Below are 20,324 nucleotides of genomic sequence, written 5' to 3'. Positions count from 1 at the left end.
ATCTCTGACCCTCCCTCAGTCCAGGGAGCATGGGCTCAGGGTGGGTCAGTCTGCCGCACTCAGAGGCTTGGAGACACTTAGTGAAAAACAGGGCAGGGCCCTCTCTCTCTAGCTAAGCCAATTCTGCAGGTGAACTCACTGCCCTCCCTCCTGTGTGGGATCTGACTCCCAGGGGTGTAAATCTCCCTGGCAATGCAGGATATGACTCCAGGGAGTCTGGACCCAACATCATGGGATTGGGATGCGAAATGAAACAAAATAAAGTTTCAGTGGCTGAGAGATTCTAATGGAGTCGAGAGATCACTCTGGTGGGCATTCTTATGCACTATATGGATAACCCTCTTTATGTTTTACTGCACTGGAATGGCTAGAAATAAATACCTGAAACTATCAAACTGCAACCCAGTAGCCTTAACTCTTGAAGATGATTGTATAGCAGTATAGCTTATGAGGGGTGACAGTGTGGTTGTGAAAGCCTTGTGGCTCACACTCCCTTTATCTAGTGTATGGATGAATGAGTAGAATAATGGGGACAAAAAACTGAATGAAAAATAAGGTGGGAGGGGGAGTGTTTTGGGTATTCTTCTTTACTTTTATTTTTTATTCGTATTTTCACTTTTTTGTGGTACAAGGAAAATGTTCAAAAAATAGATTGGGGTGATAAATGCACAACTATATGATGGTATTGTGAACAATTGATTGTACGCTTTGGATGATTGTATAGTATGTGAATATATCTCAGTAAAATTGAATTAAAAAAAAACACAAAAAAACAGGGTAGGGCCTGTGTTGTGCTGGCGGTGCACATGTACCTGGGATTAAATGTCAGAATTGTGGGATTGTGTGTCTCCCTGGTGGGGGAAAGCCCAAAGGTAGTAAAAGTAACTGTTTCTTAGGTTGACAGATGGCTACCCAGCCTTGGCAGCCTTGGGAGGGAACAGGGGGATCTCAGAAAAAGCTTCTCAAAGATTCAACCTGAAAGACCTTATCAAGAGAGTTATTAATTTCACTATTTGTGATTTATTTCCCTCTGAGTTTGCTTGACCTGAAAGTCTGCAAGTTTCATAATTTCAGCCCCTTTCATTCATTAAGTGAGTGCTTACAAAGTACCAGGTATGATAATAAGTGCTATATCCGTTTGCTTAGTTGGTAAATACATATTTTTAAAATTTATTTTTTAGAGCAGTTGTAGGTTTCCAGAAAAGTCATGCAGAAAGTACAGAGTTCCCATATACTACCTCCCCACACAAATCATTTTCCCTATTATTAACATTTTGCATTAGTGTGGTACATTTGTGAAAATTGATGAACCAGTATTAACTTAATTTTATTATTAACTAAAGTCCATAGTTCACGTTAGGGTTCACTGTGTTGTACAGTTCTATGGGTTTTTTAAATTTTTTATTGTGGTAATACATATACAAAATGAACTTTCCCGTTTTAACCACTTTAAGTATGCAGTAATTTAACCACTTTAAGTATGTGGTAATTACTTTCACAATGTTGTGCTACCATCAATGGTATTTTTTTTTCTTTTTTTTTTTTTTTTTTTTTTTTTTTGAGCGCCTTCTTTGTGCCATGCACTCTACTGGTTGCTAGGTATTTAGCGGTGAGAAAACCAGATGTATTCGTACCTTACTACAGTTTACAGTGCAGTGGAAGTGGATCCAGGCAATAAACAAGCTAACAAACAAATGTTTAATTACAAATTATAGTAATTACTGTGAGGAGAACAAAAAGCTGCTTTGAATGAGATTAACAGGTGGTCAGGGAAGGCCTCTTTAAGGAGGTGGTATTGAAGCTAAGGCCTGAAGGATGAAATTAAGACAGACTAATAAGTTGTGAGGGAGAACAGAGGTGTACAGAGGCCCATTCCAAGCAAAGAGACATTTGTGAAGGCACCAAAGGGCAAAAATGCTTGGCGTGGTCAGGGAACTAAAGGAGGGCCAGAATTATAAAGGGTACAGACTGCATTTGGAGCAGTGAGCAAAACCCCAAATGGTTATGTATATAATTCTCACAGCTTCCTTGGAGATTGCTACCAATTTTATTCCCATTTTAAAAGGTAGAAACCAAAACCAGATGTAAAGGGTCTTACCCCAAGTTATATATATGCTTAAGTTGTAGAGCTGAGATTCAAACAGATCTCCAAAGTCTTGCACTGTGCCACTGACACCATTATCCCGAAAGTCTCTCTGATCACCATTAACATCTCACATCTGTAATATATTTTACACTTTTTATACTTTCATGCATTCATTCATGCCTTCAGCAGCTACTTATTTCAGTTTCCATAATGATCCTGACAGATATTACCATGGAAGAAACCAAACGTCAGATAGAGTGACCTGTCCAGTTACCCAGGAAGGGAGTGGTAGAGGCTGGGCTAGGACCCTGGTTTCTTTTCTTTTTTTTTTAATTAGAGAAGTTGTAGATTTACAGAAAAATCATGCAGAAAATACAGAGTTCCCATATATCCTCCCATTAACACTTTGCATTAGTGTGGTAATATTCTTTCATTAATTACAATCATTGTTATAATTAATGAAAGAATATTATTATAATTGTATTATTAATGATAGTCCATAGTTTACATTAGGGTTGACTGTGTTGTACCATCCTAAGGTTTTCACTTTTTTTAATGTTTTTATTCTAGTAAATATACAGTCTAAAAGTTCCCCTTTCAACCACATTCAAATATATAATTCAGTGGTGTTAATTACATTCACAGTGTAAATTTGCTTATTCCAATTATTTCATATCAGTGAGATCATACAATATTTGTCCTTTTGTGTCTTATTTTACTCAACATGGTGTCTTTAAGATTCATCCATGTTGTCTCATGTATCAGAAGTTCATTCTTTTTCATGAATGAATAATATTCCAATGTATGTATAGACCAATTTTGTTTATCTGTTCATGGGTTGATGGACTTTGGATGCTTCCATCTTTTGGCTCCATCTTTTGGCAATTGTGCCTGATGCTTCTGTAAACTTTGGTGGGCAAATATCTATCCAAGTCCCTGCTTTCAATTCTTTTGGATATATACCTTAAAGTGAGATTGCAAGGTCATATGGTAATTCTATACTTAACTTTCTGAGGAACTGCCATACTGTTTTCCACAGTGGCCATACCATTTTACATTTCCATCAACAATGAACAAGTGTTCCTGTTTTTCCATGTCTTCTTCAACACTTATTTTTTGTTTTTTACTTAGTAACCATTCTAGTGGGTGTGACATGGTATTTCATTGTGGTTTTGATTTGCATATCCACAATGGCTAATGAGGTTGAGCATCTTTTCATGTGCTTTTTGGCGGTTTGTTTTGGAGAAATGTTTATTCAAGATTTTGCCCATTTTTAAATTGGGTTGTTTGTCTTTTGTTGTTGAGTTGTAGAAGTTCTTTGTACGTTCTGTATATTAAACCCTTATCACATATGTAGTTTCCAAGTACTCAAGGTATTGCCGACTCATGCTGTATCCATGCTTAGTGTGCAGGTGGGGGCCTATCATTCCCCCTCTAGGATGAAAGGAAGAAAATAGGGAGAGGGTGCTAAAATGGTCCCTTTCCTTGGTCTTTGTGCCCTTGACTGTGGGTCTTTACTCCTGGTTCCCATTTATGCCCTGCTGTGCTCAGAGATGGGTCACATTACAGCTACAGAATTATATGGCAGCTGCCAGTCCTTACCCTGGCACAAGTGGGCCCAAAAGGAAGGCAGGGACCTGGTGCCACTGGGAGAATCCTACTCTTCCCCCAAGCCCGTGCCCAGAACTGTTGCCTGGCAGCCTTCCCAGCCTAGGGGCTGCCACTTTGCCAAGCAGGTCTTGGAGACTCCAGCAGAAAAAATAGCAGCCATAAGATTATGGATTGTGACAAGTCTCACAAACAGAAGTACTCCAGGGTCCTGGGCCAGGAGAGAGCTTCCATCCCAGCCAACTTGGGACAAAAGGATTTGAGAGCAAAGAGGCTGAAGGGTGTGAGACTGCAGGAGAGGAGCCCTGGCAGCAATTCCAAATCATTTATTTCTGGGGGCCTCTTTTTCCCTATCTGTAAAATAGGGAGGCTGGGATAGTTTTATTCTTTACTGAGCTGGATATCTATTTGACATTTATAGCTTAGAAAAAGTTGCTTCCAGCTCTAAGTATATACAGTTCGGTGGAGCCAGATACGCTGATCCATTGAGAAGTTACATGCACAGGGCTATGTCTTGACAGCAAGCCCGATGGAACAGGCCATCTCCTAGATTGTCAGGGGCTGGTGGATACCCACCAGCTTTGGGCATTGTGGAGCTTGCTTTTATGACTTAGGGATCCCTTTAACTCAAGGCTCCTGGCCTTTGGTTGGTCAGAGCAAATCCAACACCTCCAGGGGCAGACTGCCCTGGCCCCCAGCAGAAGAAATGTCTGCCTCACCTTTTCCTGCTTAGCTTCCTCTTCCCTGCCATTGTGCCCCTTCTGTCTGTGCCTGCTCCACTCACATTAAAGAGTGGCTGATGGGGGAGGGCAGGAGCTGCAAGGGCGCTCCTGGACATTTTAAACTGCTTAGCATGCGTTTCACAGCGTCTCTGGGGCCAGCTGTTCCTTTCTCTGCTCTCAGGGCCTGTTTGCTGATCCCCTCTCTACCTCCCTCCTCCTCCCCCCCCCTCCCTGCCCACCCCCCAGTCCCTGTGCAAAATTGCTTTTGAAAAGATCCACTTTCTGCTTAATTAAACAATGAGGAGCGTCCCCTCTCACATCTGTAAACCTGCTTCTGAGGCCAGTTTAGCCCACAAACTGCTCCATTCTTACCCCCATTCACTTGTAAATGGACCCTCTGATGTTCCCTTCACCCCCTCTTCTCTTTTACTCCCCCCATCCAAGCTCTTTCTTCTCTCTTTTTAACTAAGGCCTGGGGTGGGCTCCTCGAAGAGCCCTATCTTGGAGCCTGGTGGACTTGGTGGAGACGGGGGCAGTTTACCTATAGAAGAGAAGACCTAAAGGATCATTCCTTCTTTTCCAAATCTAGGGCCAGTGTGGAGAAGGGGGGACACATTTGTTACTGTCATCCCTGTGGACCGACTTGATTCAGTCGGTGGGAACGTCAGGAAGATAGGTTTTTGCTTGGGATAAAAGAGCTCTTAACAGTCAGAACCGCTGCACAGAGAAGTTGACCTCAGAGGCTGGATGTGGATTGTCAGATCTGTTGCAGTGGGAATTTATTCAAGTATCAGATCGGACCTTGAGGTTTTTCCCTCCAAGCCCTGAGAGACCAAGATTCACAGTTTTGGGGGCCTTGCCACAGTGGACAGTTCGTGTCCCCCAGACAAATACAAGTCCACTGGGGCAAGGGATTCTGGTGGGAAACTTTTGCTTTTGTAGGAGCTCTCTAAGGCATATCATGGTGCCCCTTTGTCAGGAGCCTTTAGGAGAGGGTTTGGCAGCCAAGAGGATAAGAGGTCCAAAGTCACTGTGCCCCTAACGCTCAAAGCCCCCATCTATTGAGTATGTCCTGTGTGTTTGATGCTCTGCTGGGTGTGCTGCTGTGCTTGCGTTAGGCCTTAATCCTCACAGCAACTCTTTGGAATTAGGACATTATCCCCGTTTGTTAGAGGATGACATGGAGACTTAGAGAGGTAAAGGGGCTTCCTAACCCAAGGCCATCTAGCACACAGCCCAGGTCTTTCTGACTCCAGAATCTGAACTCTTAGCCACTCTGCCACAGAACAGCAATTCCCATCACTTGCTCTTTCCCAAATGGGCAGGCAGGATCTCAAGGCTTCCTGCACTGGAAACTGAATTAATGTGGCTTCCTCCCTTTTCTGGTGCTATGTAAGCAAGGGCACCCACAGCCTCTGAATATAATTCCTTCCCAGGTGTCCTGGGAGCGTTGGCCAACCCCTGACTTCTTGTGGGTCTTAATATCTAAAATGGAGGGAAGGCCAATGTCTGGAACCCTGTCACTACTCTCCCGATCCCCTCATTCCCTCTCCTGCTTCTTAAGGGAAGGTAGTAGATCCCACAGAAAACCCCAGCCAGTCCCAGCACTGTCTGATTAATGGTTGAATGTACCCCACCCTCCAAAGCTGTCTGAGCATATCTCTGGGGTGCCAGGCCACTGGGCAAAGCATCTGGAAGCACAGGACTGTGAAGAATCATAAAATAATTGCAATGTTGATTTGCCAAGCAGTGTCAAGAACTTTATATTTGATCCTCACAACAGTTCTGTGAGGCATTCTTACCATCCTTATTTTACGAAACAGGAAACTAAGGCTATGCACATACATTTGAGAGAGTACCTCACCCAAGATCATACACCTAGGAAGTGATAGAGCTAAACACAAAATCAGTACTGTTTAATGCTGAAGTCCTTGCTCTTAACCTGTTCCTGTGTGATTGCTCTTGTATTCAGCACACATCTCAAGTGTATTTTGTGTATGACGTTCTGCTCTGTGTGCTATGGTTGGTGCCAGGTGCTCAGAACGCACCCACTCTAGTACTAGTGATGGGTGTATAATATGCATGTTGAGGCAGAGAAACATGGGACCACAGGCCCAGGCAGTGTGGTTTATGTGCCCAGGTAGCAGTGCACACTTGGTAAATACCCCTGGAGTTCAGGAGGAGAAAAGGGCCTCTTCTAGGACAAGCTTCTTCTCAAGGCTAGCAAGAGCCTGCATGATCTCCCCTACCTATTACTCTGGCCTCATCCCCTGCCGCTCTGGTGCCATCTCTGTTCCAGTACTTTGGACCTGCCAATCCCATTGTGCCTCAGGTATTTCCGTATGTTCTTCCTTCTGCTGGGAATGTTCCCCCATCCCACTTTGCTCATCCTTTAGACCTCAGCCTCAGTGTTAACACTCTCAGAAAAGCTTTTCCTAATCCCAGACCAAAGGAGATCCTTTGGTAAATGCTTTCACTCTCCCCTGAACACCTTTGTACATTTATCACAACTAATTAAATCATTACTGTCCATCTCCCTTGCTGGCCTGTTAGTTTCATGAGGGTAGGCTGTGCATCTTGCTCACCACCATCTCTCTAGCACCTGGCACATGGTAGCTCAATAAATATTTGTCTTGTAAATGATTGCATGGGATTCAGGAGGGAGGCTACCCTCTGTAGTGATGGGAAGGCAAGAGGACAGGTAGAGAAGAAGGTGAAGTGAGATTCCCCAGTCTCCATCTATTCCAAAAACCATCCCCAAGCCTCCAGCCTCTGACTCTGCTTAACCCTTCCTCCTCCCCTGGGTGCCTCTGGAAGCCAACCATCTGGCTGGAGGCTATTTGCATATTGTCTGGGCCTTGACAAGCCTAGCAAGAGGTCCCTGGGGGTGTGTTTCAGGCCAAGCTGAGTGGCCCTTGCAGCCTGCAAATGGAGTTGTGAGTTCCACCTCTCCCCACCCCCAAAACCAGGCATGGAGGAACAATACTGGTGGCCTCACCATGGTAACAGCTATCAAGAATGTGGGCAGGCCTTGGGTGGGGGGGATAGATGAGGAGGGAGGGAGTAACCTCTGCAAATAAGAGTATTATGATAAATGAGCCAGCACTGGGCAGCAGACTCACCCCCTCACCCTCACCTCTCTGCAACTCCATGATGGTACTATCACTTAGATGACCCTAACATGACCATTAGCCCTCCCCCATCCTCCAGCCATCCCAAGCCTATCAAGTGTAGAACAGAAATCTGCTCCTTTTGGAGGGAGCCAGGGCTGTTACTCAATTGAGTCCTGCTTCTGTAAAGGCCAGTCAGGCCACGAAGGTGCAGCTGGTTGCTCTCAGGCCAGCCACTGCGCAGTCCCTCTCAATGCCTCTGCGTACACAGACCCAACCCCTCCGCCAAGGCTGGTTGATGGATGTGTCAGACTCCGGCAGCTCTATCCAGCGGCCACAAGATGTATAGATTGGCAGCCTGCCAGACATTGCCAAGATGGAGGCCAAGAGGAGCCACAGCCAAGGGGAAACCTCTGAATTCTAGGCCTCAAGGAAGAATCCAGCCAGGAGTCAAAATGGACTGCTGCTAGTTGGATGCAGCTCTCTCCAATCTGCTTTGTTTAAAAGGATTTAAAATTGAAAGGCAGCATCCCGTGTTCATGGATTGGAAGACTTAATATTATTAAGCTGTCAGTACTGCCTAAAGCAATCTACAAATTCAGTGCAATCCCTATCAGAATTCCAGAAGTCATTTTTGCAGAAATAGAAAAGCTGATCCTCACATTCATAAGGAATTACAGGGGACCCTGAAAAGCCAAAAAAAAATCTTGGAAAAGAACCAAGTAGGGATACTCATACTTCCTGATTTCAAAACTTACTACAAAACTACAGTAATTAAAACAATGTGGAACTGGCATAAGGACAGACATACAGACTAATGGAATCGAATTGACAGCCCAGAGATAAACCCACACATCTATGATTAGTTGATTCTCAACAGGGTATCTAGTCCATTCAATGGAGAAAGAATAGGCTCTTCAACAAATGATGCTGGAACAACTGGAAATCCACCTGTAAAAGAATGAATGTGGACCCCTACCTCTCATCATGTACAAATTTAATTCAAAGTGGATCAACAACCTAAATATAGGAGCTGATACTCTCTTAAAAGAAAACAAAAAGGGATACATCATCAGAACCTTGTAGTAGGCAATGGATTTTTAGATTTTATACCAAAAGCATAAGCAGCAAAAGAAAAAATAGGTAAATGGACCTCATCAAAATTAAAAACTTGTATGCACGAAAGTCCGTAATCAAGAAAGTGAAAAGACAACCTACAAAATGAGAGAAAATATTGGGAAACCATTTATCTGATAAGGGTTTAGTATCCAGAATATATAAAGAACTCATACTACTCAGAGTAACAAAAGGATATTAACAACTCAATTTTTAAAATGAGCAAAAACTTGAATAGACATTTCTCCAAAGGAGATATACAGATGGCCAATAAGTACATAAAAAGATGCTCCACATTATTAGCCATTAGAGAAATGCAGATTAAAACTTTAATAAGGTACCACTTCACACCCACTAGAATGGCTCTTATTTAAAAAACTGAAAGTACTAGTATTGATGAGGATGCAGAGAAATAGGAACTCCCATACATTGTTGGTGGGAATGTAAAATGGTGCAGCCCCTGTGGAAAACAGTATGGCAGTTCCTCAGAAAGTTAAGTATGGTATTACCATATGACCTGGCAATTCCACTCCTAAGTATATACCAAAAAGAATTGAAAGCAGAGACTCAGATAGGTATTTGTATAACAGTATTCATTGCAACATTATTCACAATAGCTAAAAGGTAGAAGCGACTCAGATGTCCATCAAAAGATGACTTGATCAACAAAATGTGGCATATCCATACGATGAAATATTATACAGCCATAAAAAGAAATGAAGTGCTGGTATATGCTACAAATATGGATGATCTTTGAAGACATTATGTTAAGTGAAATAAGCCAGACACAAAAGAACACATACTGTGATTTCTCTTATATGAAATAGCTAGAATAAGCAAATTCGTAGAGACAAAAAGCTGAATAATGGTTACTGAGGGAAGTTATTGTTAAATGGGTATGAGTTCTGACTTGGGATGCTGAAAATAGTCTGGAAATAAATAGAGGTGAAAGTTACACAGTATTGTCAGTGTACTTAATGTCATAGAGTTAAAATTATTTTTGTTATGTATTTTTTACCACAATGAAAAATAAGTAAATTTTTTTTTTTTAATTGAAAGGCAGTAGCCTCAGTCCATGGATACTTTTCTCATGGCCCCATGCTCTGCTGCCTTATGATCCTGGGAAGTTGGCATGGAGCGGAGTGAACTAGTACATCCAGAATGCAAGCCTGACTGGTACACCCTGATGGAGGCAGGCAGGCTGGTCAGAGCACCTTAACACATTGCCTAAGGCTGGTCCTTTGTGTGTGACAGGCTGCTGGGCCTAGAGTGGGGCAGAGCCTGTGGACAACCTAAATCTCTCCTCCATGCAGACTTTCTTCTGCCTACACTCCAGGACTCTGGACTAGGCAGGAAAGCCAAGGCACCACCTGACCATTCTCCAGCTTAGCCCCTGAGCTTTGTCTCAGGCACAGGTCCAGGACAGCAGGACCCTCTGAGACACTGATTCTGGTTTAACCCCAAGCCCATATTGACTTCCTGGAGCCTGTCTCTTCAGGGCCTCCATTCTCAAGACTCAGGGAAAGAGAAAGAACTCCAGCAGCCTTGGGGGAATGGCCTATTTGAAGAGTGAATAATAGAGTCATAGATTTAGAGGACTTTAAGGAACCAGATTCCAGTGTCTTGGGGCCAGGACCCCCTGATCCTGGGAAAGGAGTGCTTCAGTCCAAAGAGAGGTGATCCTGGGGATGGGCAGTTCTAGCCTCCACATGATGTAGAAAGAGACCAGGGGCTGTCCCAGAACTGCAAGGAGGCCTCAGTGAATAGCTGAGCAGAAGAGACTCTTTTGACCCTGAACATTTTGCCTTAAGATTTTAGCAGCCCTGGTTTCAGGGTGACTGCCCCAGGCCTGGAGGGCTCAGTTAGTGGGGGGAGTAGTGGAGCAGTGATTTATCAGCATCTCTAACTAAAGGATCCTTCTCTCCCTCTGCCAGAGGAAATTAACTGATGGTATCTGCTCAGCAATTGTTCTTCTTCCCTCACAAAGGGAAATGTATGCAGACCCCTCCAAGAGCAAAGCCCAATCCTCCTATCTGGGACTGGCTGGAGAGATAAAGGAGGAGAGATAAAGAAGCCTATCTGTGGCAGTTTTAGATGTCTTCTAGGACTTGTGGTTGGGGATCTGTTTCCCAACCTTGCAGATGTGACAGTTCCTTCCACTGTCTGCCTTGAGTCCCCTTCTGATAGATAAATGCCATTGCCTCTTCTTCAGGCCTTCAGCAGTGCCAGGTGCCACTATCTCTGAGGATCTCTTTGGCAGGTTACTGGCCACTCCTAACCTGTGTCCTCACCTTGGGAATCTACTAGTTTATGAGTCATCACAGCCTGGTCCAAAAGAAGCCCTCTCAGCCCCATGTTCACTTCCTTCTGGTTCAAGAAAAGCTCTAGGGGCCAGGAGTCATTTGGATTTGACAATAGTTTGTCCTATGCCTTCCTCTCCAGGGGACATTCGGAATCTTCTTGTCTGGATCAAGAAGAATTTGCTAAAAGAGCGGCCAGAATTGTTCATCCAAGGAGACACTGTGTGAGTCCCTTTCTTCCCTTCCCTGAAGAAGGTTGGGGAGGGAAGTATGTTTGAGCCCCTGACCTTAGGTTAAAACTCAGCCTTCTCTGAATCTTCTTCTCCCCTTTGCCCTCTCTTCCACCCTCTGGGAAAATAACTTCTGTCCAGCTCTATCTTGGGTCTAATTTCCATTTTCTTATTACCACACTGGACTGTTAAAGATTTTTTTAAATGCAGATAATGGGTGAATTTCTCAAAAAACTTGGATTCAAATCTTCTGGTTGCCACAGACTTGCTGTGGAAACTTAGGCAAGTTACTTCCTTATCTGGGCCTCAGTTACTCTCCTTGGATTAGAAGTACTGAGAAAAAGATGCTGCCCAAAGTCCCTTTAATCCCTCAGCAGTCTCGGATGTTCTACTATCTGTACTGTCCAATATGGATAAGAGCTATTGAGCCCCTGAAATGTGGCTGGTCTGACTGAGGAACTAAATTTAAAATTTTATTTTGTTGAAATTTGAATAACACATATGACTAGAGGCTACCATATTGGACAGTGCAGGTCAGGGACTCCAGGGAGGCACTGACTATGTGCACATGTATACAGGTGCACACATGTTCACTTTTGTGCTGACTGGGGACACCCCCCACTCCCAGCCTAAAGCTTCTATTCTTGTTCCAGACCCAGCCCTGTCTCTTAGGAAAGTGACTGGGTTCCATTGCCAAGAAGTCACCTTATTTCTAAAACAAGACCAGCCTCTTGTGTAGATGAGGTGGACAGGGCAGTTAGGGGACTTGTTCATCTGCCTCAAAGAATAGGTCACCAGCAGGCCCTGGGGATGAGGACTACCATCCAGCCCCTGGCTTGGGTCATGGTCTGGCAGTCCTGGAGTCCCACCTCCACGGACAACAATGCTTATTGGGCCATTGCCAGCAGGAGCAAGCAAAGCTGCCTGTCCAAATGTGGAGCCACTCCCCCTTACACCAGGCAGGGGGCTGCTGTGGAACATTCAGGTGTTCAGTGCCACTGGCAATTTTGCCTGATTCAGAAGAGCCAAGATAGCCTGCTTTCCAGGATGGGGATGCAGGAGGCCTTAGAGGCCAAAGTTCTTCCATTTCAGGGCCAAGGAGAGTGAGACTAACAGTTACCATTATGCACACTCTGGCAAGTGAGTGCTTCACGTGCATCGTCCCATTTTATCCTCACACAAACCGTGTGCGGAAGGTACTATAGTTGACCCTATTGCTAGATGAAGAAACTGCTGCTCAGAGCCACAAGGTGACTTACCACAGGTCTAGATGATGGTGCTGGAATTTGTACACAACTCCATCTGGCCCCAAAGAGCACAAGTATCTGAACTGGTTTCCATTAGATTCAGTCTGTAGCCTCCATGTCCTGGGAGATCTCTAACTAGAACCTTAAGAGGGAAGGCTCCCCACCACACTGCCTTGCAGCCCAAAGAATCTAAACCTCTCTACTGTGTCTGCCTCCTGCTCTTCACTCCCTGCTACTCACCACCCTCTTTCCCACAGGCGGCCAGGAATTCTGGTGCTGATTAACGATGCCGACTGGGAACTGCTGGTCAGTACTTCGGGGAACAACCCTCCCCAGCTTCAGCAAGAGAGCCTTGGGCCCAAATGGGGTGGCTGGACAATCCTTTGCCCACTCTGACCCCCAATCTGAGACTTTACAAGTCTCCTACCCCCGAGTAAGGAAGGAATGGGTAGCTGGGAGGAAGTGGTGAGTTCCTCATCGCAGAGATTTGCAGGTTGATGTTTAGGGTATGTTATTCTAGGGTATGCGAGTCTATCTTTCTCCCCCAGAGCAATCAGGCTCCCTCCCCTTCCCCTCCTGACACCTGGGAAGAAACTGGGAAAGTGCCCTAACAATCTCCCCCTCCTCTCTTCTGGACCAGGGTGAGCTGGACTACCAGCTTCAGGACCAGGACAGCATCCTCTTCATATCCACACTGCATGGCGGCTGAGGGCCCCTCTCTGTGCCTGCACACCCTTGGGGTGGCGAGAACAGAACAATCAGACATCCCCTTGGGCCCTGCTTCCAGATCTCCCTGTCCCCCTTGGTTGCTTTCTTCCCTTCTCTATCCCCTCAGCTCCCTCTGGGCAGGGAAAAGAGGCCAGGTGCTAAAAATGAGCCTTTCTCAGGCACATGAGCAGAGGAAAGCAGGCAGGCAGGCACCTGAGCCCAGCACTTCCTCTCCCAGCAGCTGAGGTGGGGGGAGTGGAGTGTGTCCCTTTGGTTTGTCAAGAGCGGAGGAGGGTTCTGTGGCCAGGTTACTCAGCTGCTTTAGGGACTAAGAACAGGTCCTGCTGCTTTCGGTTCTTTGTGTCTCAATCTAAATGTTGAGTTACTGCTGACAAGGTGCTCCAGCTCTCTGGGCCACAATGTCTTCATGGGAAAGATGAGTGAACCTAAATAGCCGTTGGGAGGTCCCTCCTTCTCAAAGATTGAAGGAGTCTCTGCCTCAGTTTCCCCATATGGACAGCAGAGGGGTCTGCCTATCCCCCACTGATGTCATTATGGAACCCCAGCTGGGGTCCCCTATTCACTGCTGACCCCCTCCCCACCCGGCAGCTGCTCTTCCAACCACCCTTCTCTCTACCCTTCTCCTCCTGCTACCCCCACCCCCAGCCCTTGACCCTGGCCAGCCTCCCCCCTTTCCCCCCCAGGCCACCAGATGGGCTCCTGCAACCCTCCCCCAGCAAAAGGCTGTCTGCCGTTCATGCTGCTGGGGCGGTGGGAGGGGGGCGAGTCTAAACCTTGGACTGGCAAATAGAGGGTGGGGGTGGGTGGGTGGGATTTCAATATGCCTCAGTTTCCTCTTTTACAACAATATGGATATTTATAGTTATAAATCAGTTCATCTGAAAGCAGGAGGTATTCAATGGCACAAATATATCTCTTCCCACTTCCTTGTAGGAAGGAGGATGAGGTTAGGCAGCACCTGGTAGCAGAGTGATTTGTCCCCCTCCCTCCATCCCTTCTGGAAGTCTTGGGGCCTCAGTGCCTGCAACAGCTGGCCTTGGGCAAATAAAAGACTAAGTTGTTTACTAGCCTTTCTTGGAGCTTCATCTTAGAAACACGGGTGGCAACCCCACATCGCCCCAACCTCTCAGTCCTCAGCCTAGGACTCAGAGCTGCCCTTCATCCAGAGAGGGGGCATGGCTTGAAACCCAGACTCTCCAGGAGGGATATTCTGATGGGGCGATCTGGAAAAAGGGGTGGCAGAGCCAGTCTGTGCTGACCAGTCTGAGTCCCAGGACGCTTCTCCACCCATCTGTCTGAGGCCAGGCTTTGTCCCACCAGCTGCAGCCAGTAGCCCCAGAACCCAGAATGGGGGTGGCATAGATAAGACTGCTGAGCCCCCAGTTTCCTTCCCATGACCTGGAGAAAAGAGCTTTGTTTGCTGGAAGATGTCAGAAAAAATAGGGCATTACCATCATCCTGCTCAAAACATTGCTTTTCACTAAATATCAATAATTTAAGGTGGAATTTCTCTCACTATGTGAAGATGAGATGCCAAATTATTTGTCCCAGCAGTGCTGGGGAGGGGGTGCACATCATTCTTAAGACAGATGACCCCTTGGCTAGTGAGCTTCTCTCCAGCACTACTGTCACTGGAGGCCCTTTGGGGATGTGTGTGTGGGTAGGGGCGGCCATGTTGGGGTTATGGGTAGGAGCTGGTTTGGGTATGAATTTGCCTAGTGTTAGGGTCCAGGTCCAGGTGCTGTCTGGAGAGGCTGTACAACCAGCCCTAACTAGATGCTTGAAGCCAAGGTCTTCGTGTTAGGGGACAGAGTAGGGGATTTGAAATGGCCCTTTATGGCCTTACTTTAGAGGGTCAGCTTGTCCCGATTCTTGTAAGCTGAAAGTCCCTCCCTGCTTCCAGTCCTCCTGACCTGCCAGTGTGATCCATCATCCCACCCGTGATTCCTGGTTCTGAAAACCAGTTGCTAGGATGCGTTTCCTCTCCTGCATGCAAGGATTGGGGGGATGGGATACAGGATATCCCTTCCCCCACTGCACCCCAATTAAAATTGAGGAGTAGGGCAAGAGAAGGCTCTGGGAAAACCGGCTTCTCCGTGCAGCAGGGATTGTGCCATCTCTGCACTGCAATTGGCAAGGGTCAGTTCACTTCATTTTGGCAGAGAGGGGTACGGACAGGTGACCCATACTCAGCCCCAGCAACTCCCAAATGCCCCCTGGGCAACTCCTGTCAAGTTGGCCCCCAATTTTGAGGAAATAAACGAATAAATAAACCCCAATATGTCCGAAGATTTTTCTTTAATGAAAAGGATTCGTTTGTCCAATTTCTATTTCCAAAGCCGAGGTGATTGCCTGGCTGGAGCGCATCATTCCCAGCGCTTCTCAGTCACGGTCTGCGGCTTGAGGCACAGCCCATCAGTCCGTCGGGAGGGACTGGCGCGAGGGGTCGGTTTGTTTGGGATTCGGGGGTTGGTTTAGAAATTTTTTGTTTTGTTTTGGGAGTATTGGGGGAATAGGTTATAACCAAATCGAAACGAGTTAGTGGGCTCAGTCCACCGACATCTCCTTTCGCTCCCGACTTCCTGCGGCTGGGGGCGAGGGCGGACTCCCCCGACCACTTTCGGACCTTGCCGCTGTGTGCCAGCTTCGTTCCCAGCCGAAATTGGAAAGGAGGAACCCCGCCAGATCGACTGGAATCGACTGGAGAACCCCGCTGGCCGCCGGGACGATCACCCTCAGGGAAGGAGGAGAACGAGGACGAGGATAAGGATGGCGGCGCTGGTGGCAGGCACAGACGTCCCTCTGCGCGTCCGGCCGGGGCCGCGATCCTCGCGCTGGGGCCAGCCAGCCGCCGCCCCAAGGGGTCTCTCCGGCGCTGAGCTCCGTCCCAGTGGCCCCCGCCCCGGTTGCACCCGGAGCTCAGCCACAGATGGTCCAGCCACAATTCTCGGTTGGCCGCAGACTCGTACAAGAATTGCGTTTGGACAATCAGTGGGCGAAGCCCCCGAGTTCAGGGCCACGGTTTCCTGCGGAATTCTGTTTTGCTTCTTAAAAGAGCCGGACCAGATCTCTGGAGCTGCGAGCCCGACTACCTCGCAGACGTTCAGCGGTCGCGGCCCATCCCGCGGTAAGGTGGACAAGCAAGCACGCGGATCCTGACCCGCGTGGGGATCCCCATCGCCCCTGGCATGTTTACCATCGTCGCAGCCCGAGGTCCCTAGAGTAGCCCGCGTTGGGTCTCTGCGCCGCCCCAAGTCGAGGGGGAAACTCCTCTTTCAGGCCCGGGGAACCCCGACTCCCCTCTACCCGCCCCCAGCCTGGGCTTCCCAGGCTAGCAGGGAATCCGGAAAGCAGGGGACTGAGGCCGGGTCGCGTTTCCGAGCCCGGGGTCCGGGCTACTAGACTCGTGGGTTCCCCGCCCCCGCCAAGCCCCGCGCACGCACCGGCTCGGGCGCTCTCCGCTTCCCCGTGGCTGAGTCGCGGCTGGGGCGCCGGCGGTAGCGGTGACGGCGGTGGCCCGGGCGGCGGGGAGCGCTGGAATGCGCCGCTGGGTCACCTGCAGCGCCCGGGGAGCCGGGTTGGGAGCCGGGCGGGTTGCGAGGCGCAGGGCTGAACCCGAGCGGGTGCCTCTGGTGGCTCAGGGCCGGGGCGGGCTTTTAGTGGGCCGCTCCAACAATACGGGCCTGGCGCGGAGAAAGGGGCTCGGCTGCAATTGGTACTGGATTTGAATAACGCCACGGGGCCATCAATGGTCATTGTGTCGGCGGGTAATGAATCTCCGCTGTCTCTCGGGCTGGCCAGGCAGCTGCAACCTGCGCTCAGGCAGCTCTTAAAGACATAGCGTGCCCCTCCCCAAGGGCCGCCCCCCCACCTTGCACCGGCCGGACCCCTCGCCCTCCCACCCCCACCCTGCGCCCTTCACTCCTGCTGCCCCTCCTGCTCCCTTGGCCTGACCCATTTGCCCATCACCTCCTCCCTCCTCCCAGGCCAGGAGCCCGCATCTCAGCCCTGCACTTCGGTGGACCTGACTGAGGCCCCTGGCCTTGGCTGAACTCCCCGAGAGTGCCCAGGAGACCCCAGAGTCTTTGAAGGCCCAACCCTTTCCTCCCATCTCCATCTAAACCTGAGACCTCTGGAACCCGCCTTCCTTTAGCTCCTGCCCCAGGGGCTTCTAGCGGGAGGGTGAGGGGGGACAGTCTGGAGGTCAGAGGGTCACCCCCTTAAAAGGCTTTGCTGAAGGATAAGGGAGGAGGGGGTTGCAGTCCCAACCTCTAGGCTGAAGATGCCATCTCCAGAGACCACACCCCCACTAGGGATCAGGAAACCTCCCCCTCCCCACTTGAAGGACAAGGTTCCTGGAGACCTCAGCTCCAGCAATGGGGGGTGGGGATGGGGAGCAGGTGGATGTGAGAGGGGTGTGGAATCTATTAATGCTTGTCGTGGCATTCTCTTCCACTGGACAGCACACCCGTCTGGGAGGACAGGGGCTCTGTCACAGATCTACTGTGCCTATACACACCGCAGCATACACCTCTCCCCACCCCCACCAAGTCTGGCTCAGTGTACTGAATGAGTACATACCCAGTTTCTCTCTCCCAGAGCTCAGCCTATCTTTCCCGGAGAATATCACACTCTGGCAGAGTGTGTGGCCATTCTTCCCATACATCCTGCACCTGACGTACTCCTGCTTCTGCCCTGGAACACCCCGTTGCCTCTGGCCTGAAATACCCTCCTCTCCTTACCTTAGCACACAGTCACTGGGCAACCTTCTTGCCATGTGCCCCCAATAAATTGTGATTATTGGTTTGTCTGATTTTCCTCACCAGGGTAAGAAGTGTATCCTGATCTTCGTGCCTCTGGGGCCTAGTGTCCTGTCTCCCTGCCCCACTCCCCAACCAACCAATAATTAAATATCCATTGGTGGTTACATGCATGCTGACTTAAAAATGAACCATATAACCTCTTGGAGTTTCTTACAAAAGTTGAGAAGATGTGGCTTCTGGGGAATAATACTTGAAGTCAGGGAGGGAGCCCTTCTAATCAGATCTCAGCTTCTGGAGATGCTCCATTTAATAATAACGACAACAATAAGTGCCATATGTGCCAAGCACTAAGTGCTTCAAAGATAGTAGCTTGTTAACTCCTCACAACAACCCTGGAAAGAAGGTACTATCAGACCCATTTTACATATGAAGAAACAGATTGGGGGAGGTTAAGTCCCTAGCCCACATGTGGCAGGTGATGGAACCAGAATTAGAAGCCAGGGCTGTTGAACTCACTGCACACTATGGTTTCCTAGCAGACTCATGAGACTGACCTGAACGCATGCTCAGAACACAAGGCCCAGGAGACAATCTGTGTCCTTAAAATTCCAGTCCCAGCACCACCCAGCCAGGTATGAACACAGCTGTGACAAAGCAGGAGAGAGTGGTTTCTGCAGGAGTGGAGAACTCCCAGATCAGGGGACTGGGCAGCTGCATTCTAGGAGGAGGGCTTCTCCACCACCGGAGTATCTCAGAGCTACTTAAAACCCTTCAGTTCTGGGCAGAGGAGGGTCATTTCCTCTCACCATCACCCTCAGGGAAACTGAGGAGCCAAGGAGAATTCTACTGCAAGTCTTTAAACAGATACTTATAGAATGCCTACTGTGTGCTGGTCAAGACTCAGCAGCAAACAGATGTTCCCAAAAGAAATGACTGTGCAACAGAGGCGGATCACATGGGGAGGAGGAGAGCTGTCCAGAGGCACAGCGAGGTAGTTGAAGGTGGCAGGTGGGTGGGTAAAGTGGGGGTCACTGCTCCAAAGCCAGCAAGCAAAATAGAACTTGTTAAGTTTTGAGGAAGGAAGAAATTCCATGTGGAAGAAGGAAGGTGCAAGATAAAGCTGGGGTTGACCCTGCTGGGCCCTGGAGGATATTGGGAGGATATTTGGGGATCCTGAAGGTCTGACAAGTGCAGATTTACGTTTTTAAAAGGTTTTCTCTGGGACTGAAGTATGGAGAGTGGCTGGGGAAGGGGGAAAGGCAAACTGAAGCAGGGAGGACCATTAGGCTGTTGCTGGGTTTGCAGGTGAGAGGAAATGGTGGTTTGGCTTAGATGGTGGCAGAGCTGTGTGCTTAATCAGTCTGGAATGACCTCCAGTGGGTCACTTAGTGACAAATAGCATTTAGTGAACATCTGATGTGTGCAAGGTATTATAGAATGTGCTGGAGGGCTGGAGTGGGGTGGGAAGGAGAAGAATGAACAGCCTGATGTCACTGCTCCAGAAGTATCTGACCAGTGGACCAGTGAACAGACTCCCAAATACCCATCCAACAATATTGAAAGGAGCAGAGCCACAAGAAAACACTTCAACTGAAGTATGAGCAAAGTACTCTGGAATATAGAAGACCAAGGGGTTCATTTCAACAGGGAGGATATGGGAAAATTTCCTGGATGAGGCAGCATTGCCTTGAACTTCCAGGGCAAATGAATTGCATTAGATGGAACCTTAGTTACCACCTCTGTGAAATGGGGCCAATATGCCTGTTCTGCCTCCCTAGAGATGGTGGTAGTGTTGTGAGGAACCAAACACACTGTTTGCTTGGAGTAAGATACTATCATTATCTTCCACCACCCTCTCCTTTGCACACCTGCACACACGCATACATGTGCATGCTCAGGCTTAGGCATGCCCTCAACTGTCCCTGGCCTCCTCTCTCCCTTCTCCCTTATTAAAATTAACTTCAGGAAGAAGAGGGCAAAGTCTTCCACACTGCCAGTAAGATTGATTGTCAGTAGCATGCCCTTCCTGCCCACCATGACTGACATTTTAATAAGGATTTGACCAAACACAGTGCCCAGCACAAAGAACGTGGTCAGTAAAATCATTGAGTGAATGATTTATTGAAGTTATGATTAAATGGATGGATGGACAAGCAGATAGGTGGATGAAAAAACAGACTTTGGAATGATTGAATGAAGATGAAATGAATAAAGGAATTGGTGGTGGGCACATGAATGGCTGCAGTCAATTGGCTGAGGGTTTAAGGTGTGGAACTGGAGGAATTATTGGGATTGGGGCTTCATTAGAAGGGGACTTCCATCATGCTGTGGCCTCAATTCTTGCTTTGAATGCAGAGCCGGGAGCCAGAGCATGGCAGACAGGTGCCAGTGGGGAGCAGCTATGGCAAAAGGT

At 48.1% G+C, this 20,324-nt stretch overlaps 2 protein-coding genes and 1 long non-coding RNA gene across 4 annotated transcripts in view; 2 read left to right on the top strand and 1 right to left on the bottom strand.

Annotated features, from left to right (window-relative positions):
- CERCAM (cerebral endothelial cell adhesion molecule) overlaps nucleotides 1–20,324 on the top strand; it is a 48,296-nt gene that overhangs the window by 5,920 nt on the left and 22,052 nt on the right. The gene's annotated exons all lie outside the window — the stretch shown is intronic.
- The window catches only part of URM1 (ubiquitin related modifier 1), a 38,409-nt gene that overhangs the window by 5,924 nt on the left and 12,161 nt on the right, over nucleotides 1–20,324 (top strand). The window contains exons 3-5 of one of the 2 annotated variants that reach the window (XM_037797132.1): nucleotides 11,085–11,166; nucleotides 12,677–12,725; nucleotides 13,060–15,427. In XM_037797132.1, coding sequence (XP_037653060.1) covers nucleotides 11,085–11,166; nucleotides 12,677–12,725; nucleotides 13,060–13,128 — 200 coding nt within the window. In that variant the 3' untranslated portion in view covers nucleotides 13,129–15,427. Of the gene's footprint in view, nucleotides 1–11,084; nucleotides 11,167–12,676; nucleotides 12,726–13,059; nucleotides 15,428–20,324 lie in introns of those variants that run through there. The other variant, XM_037797131.1, reaches the window with a different exon arrangement.
- On the bottom strand, nucleotides 15,428–16,945 carry LOC119504698. Its single transcript, XR_005210615.1, has 2 exons — nucleotides 16,592–16,945; nucleotides 15,428–15,882 (listed from the first exon to the last, which is right to left on the bottom strand). It is a non-coding gene; the product is annotated as an uncharacterized LOC119504698 (long non-coding RNA).

The sequence above is a fragment of the Choloepus didactylus genome, chromosome 10 (assembly GCF_015220235.1).
Source record: "Choloepus didactylus isolate mChoDid1 chromosome 10, mChoDid1.pri, whole genome shotgun sequence".
NCBI classification, from domain to species: Eukaryota; Metazoa; Chordata; class Mammalia; order Pilosa; family Megalonychidae; genus Choloepus; species Choloepus didactylus.
This window is presented reverse-complemented; position numbering and strand designations above follow the sequence as displayed.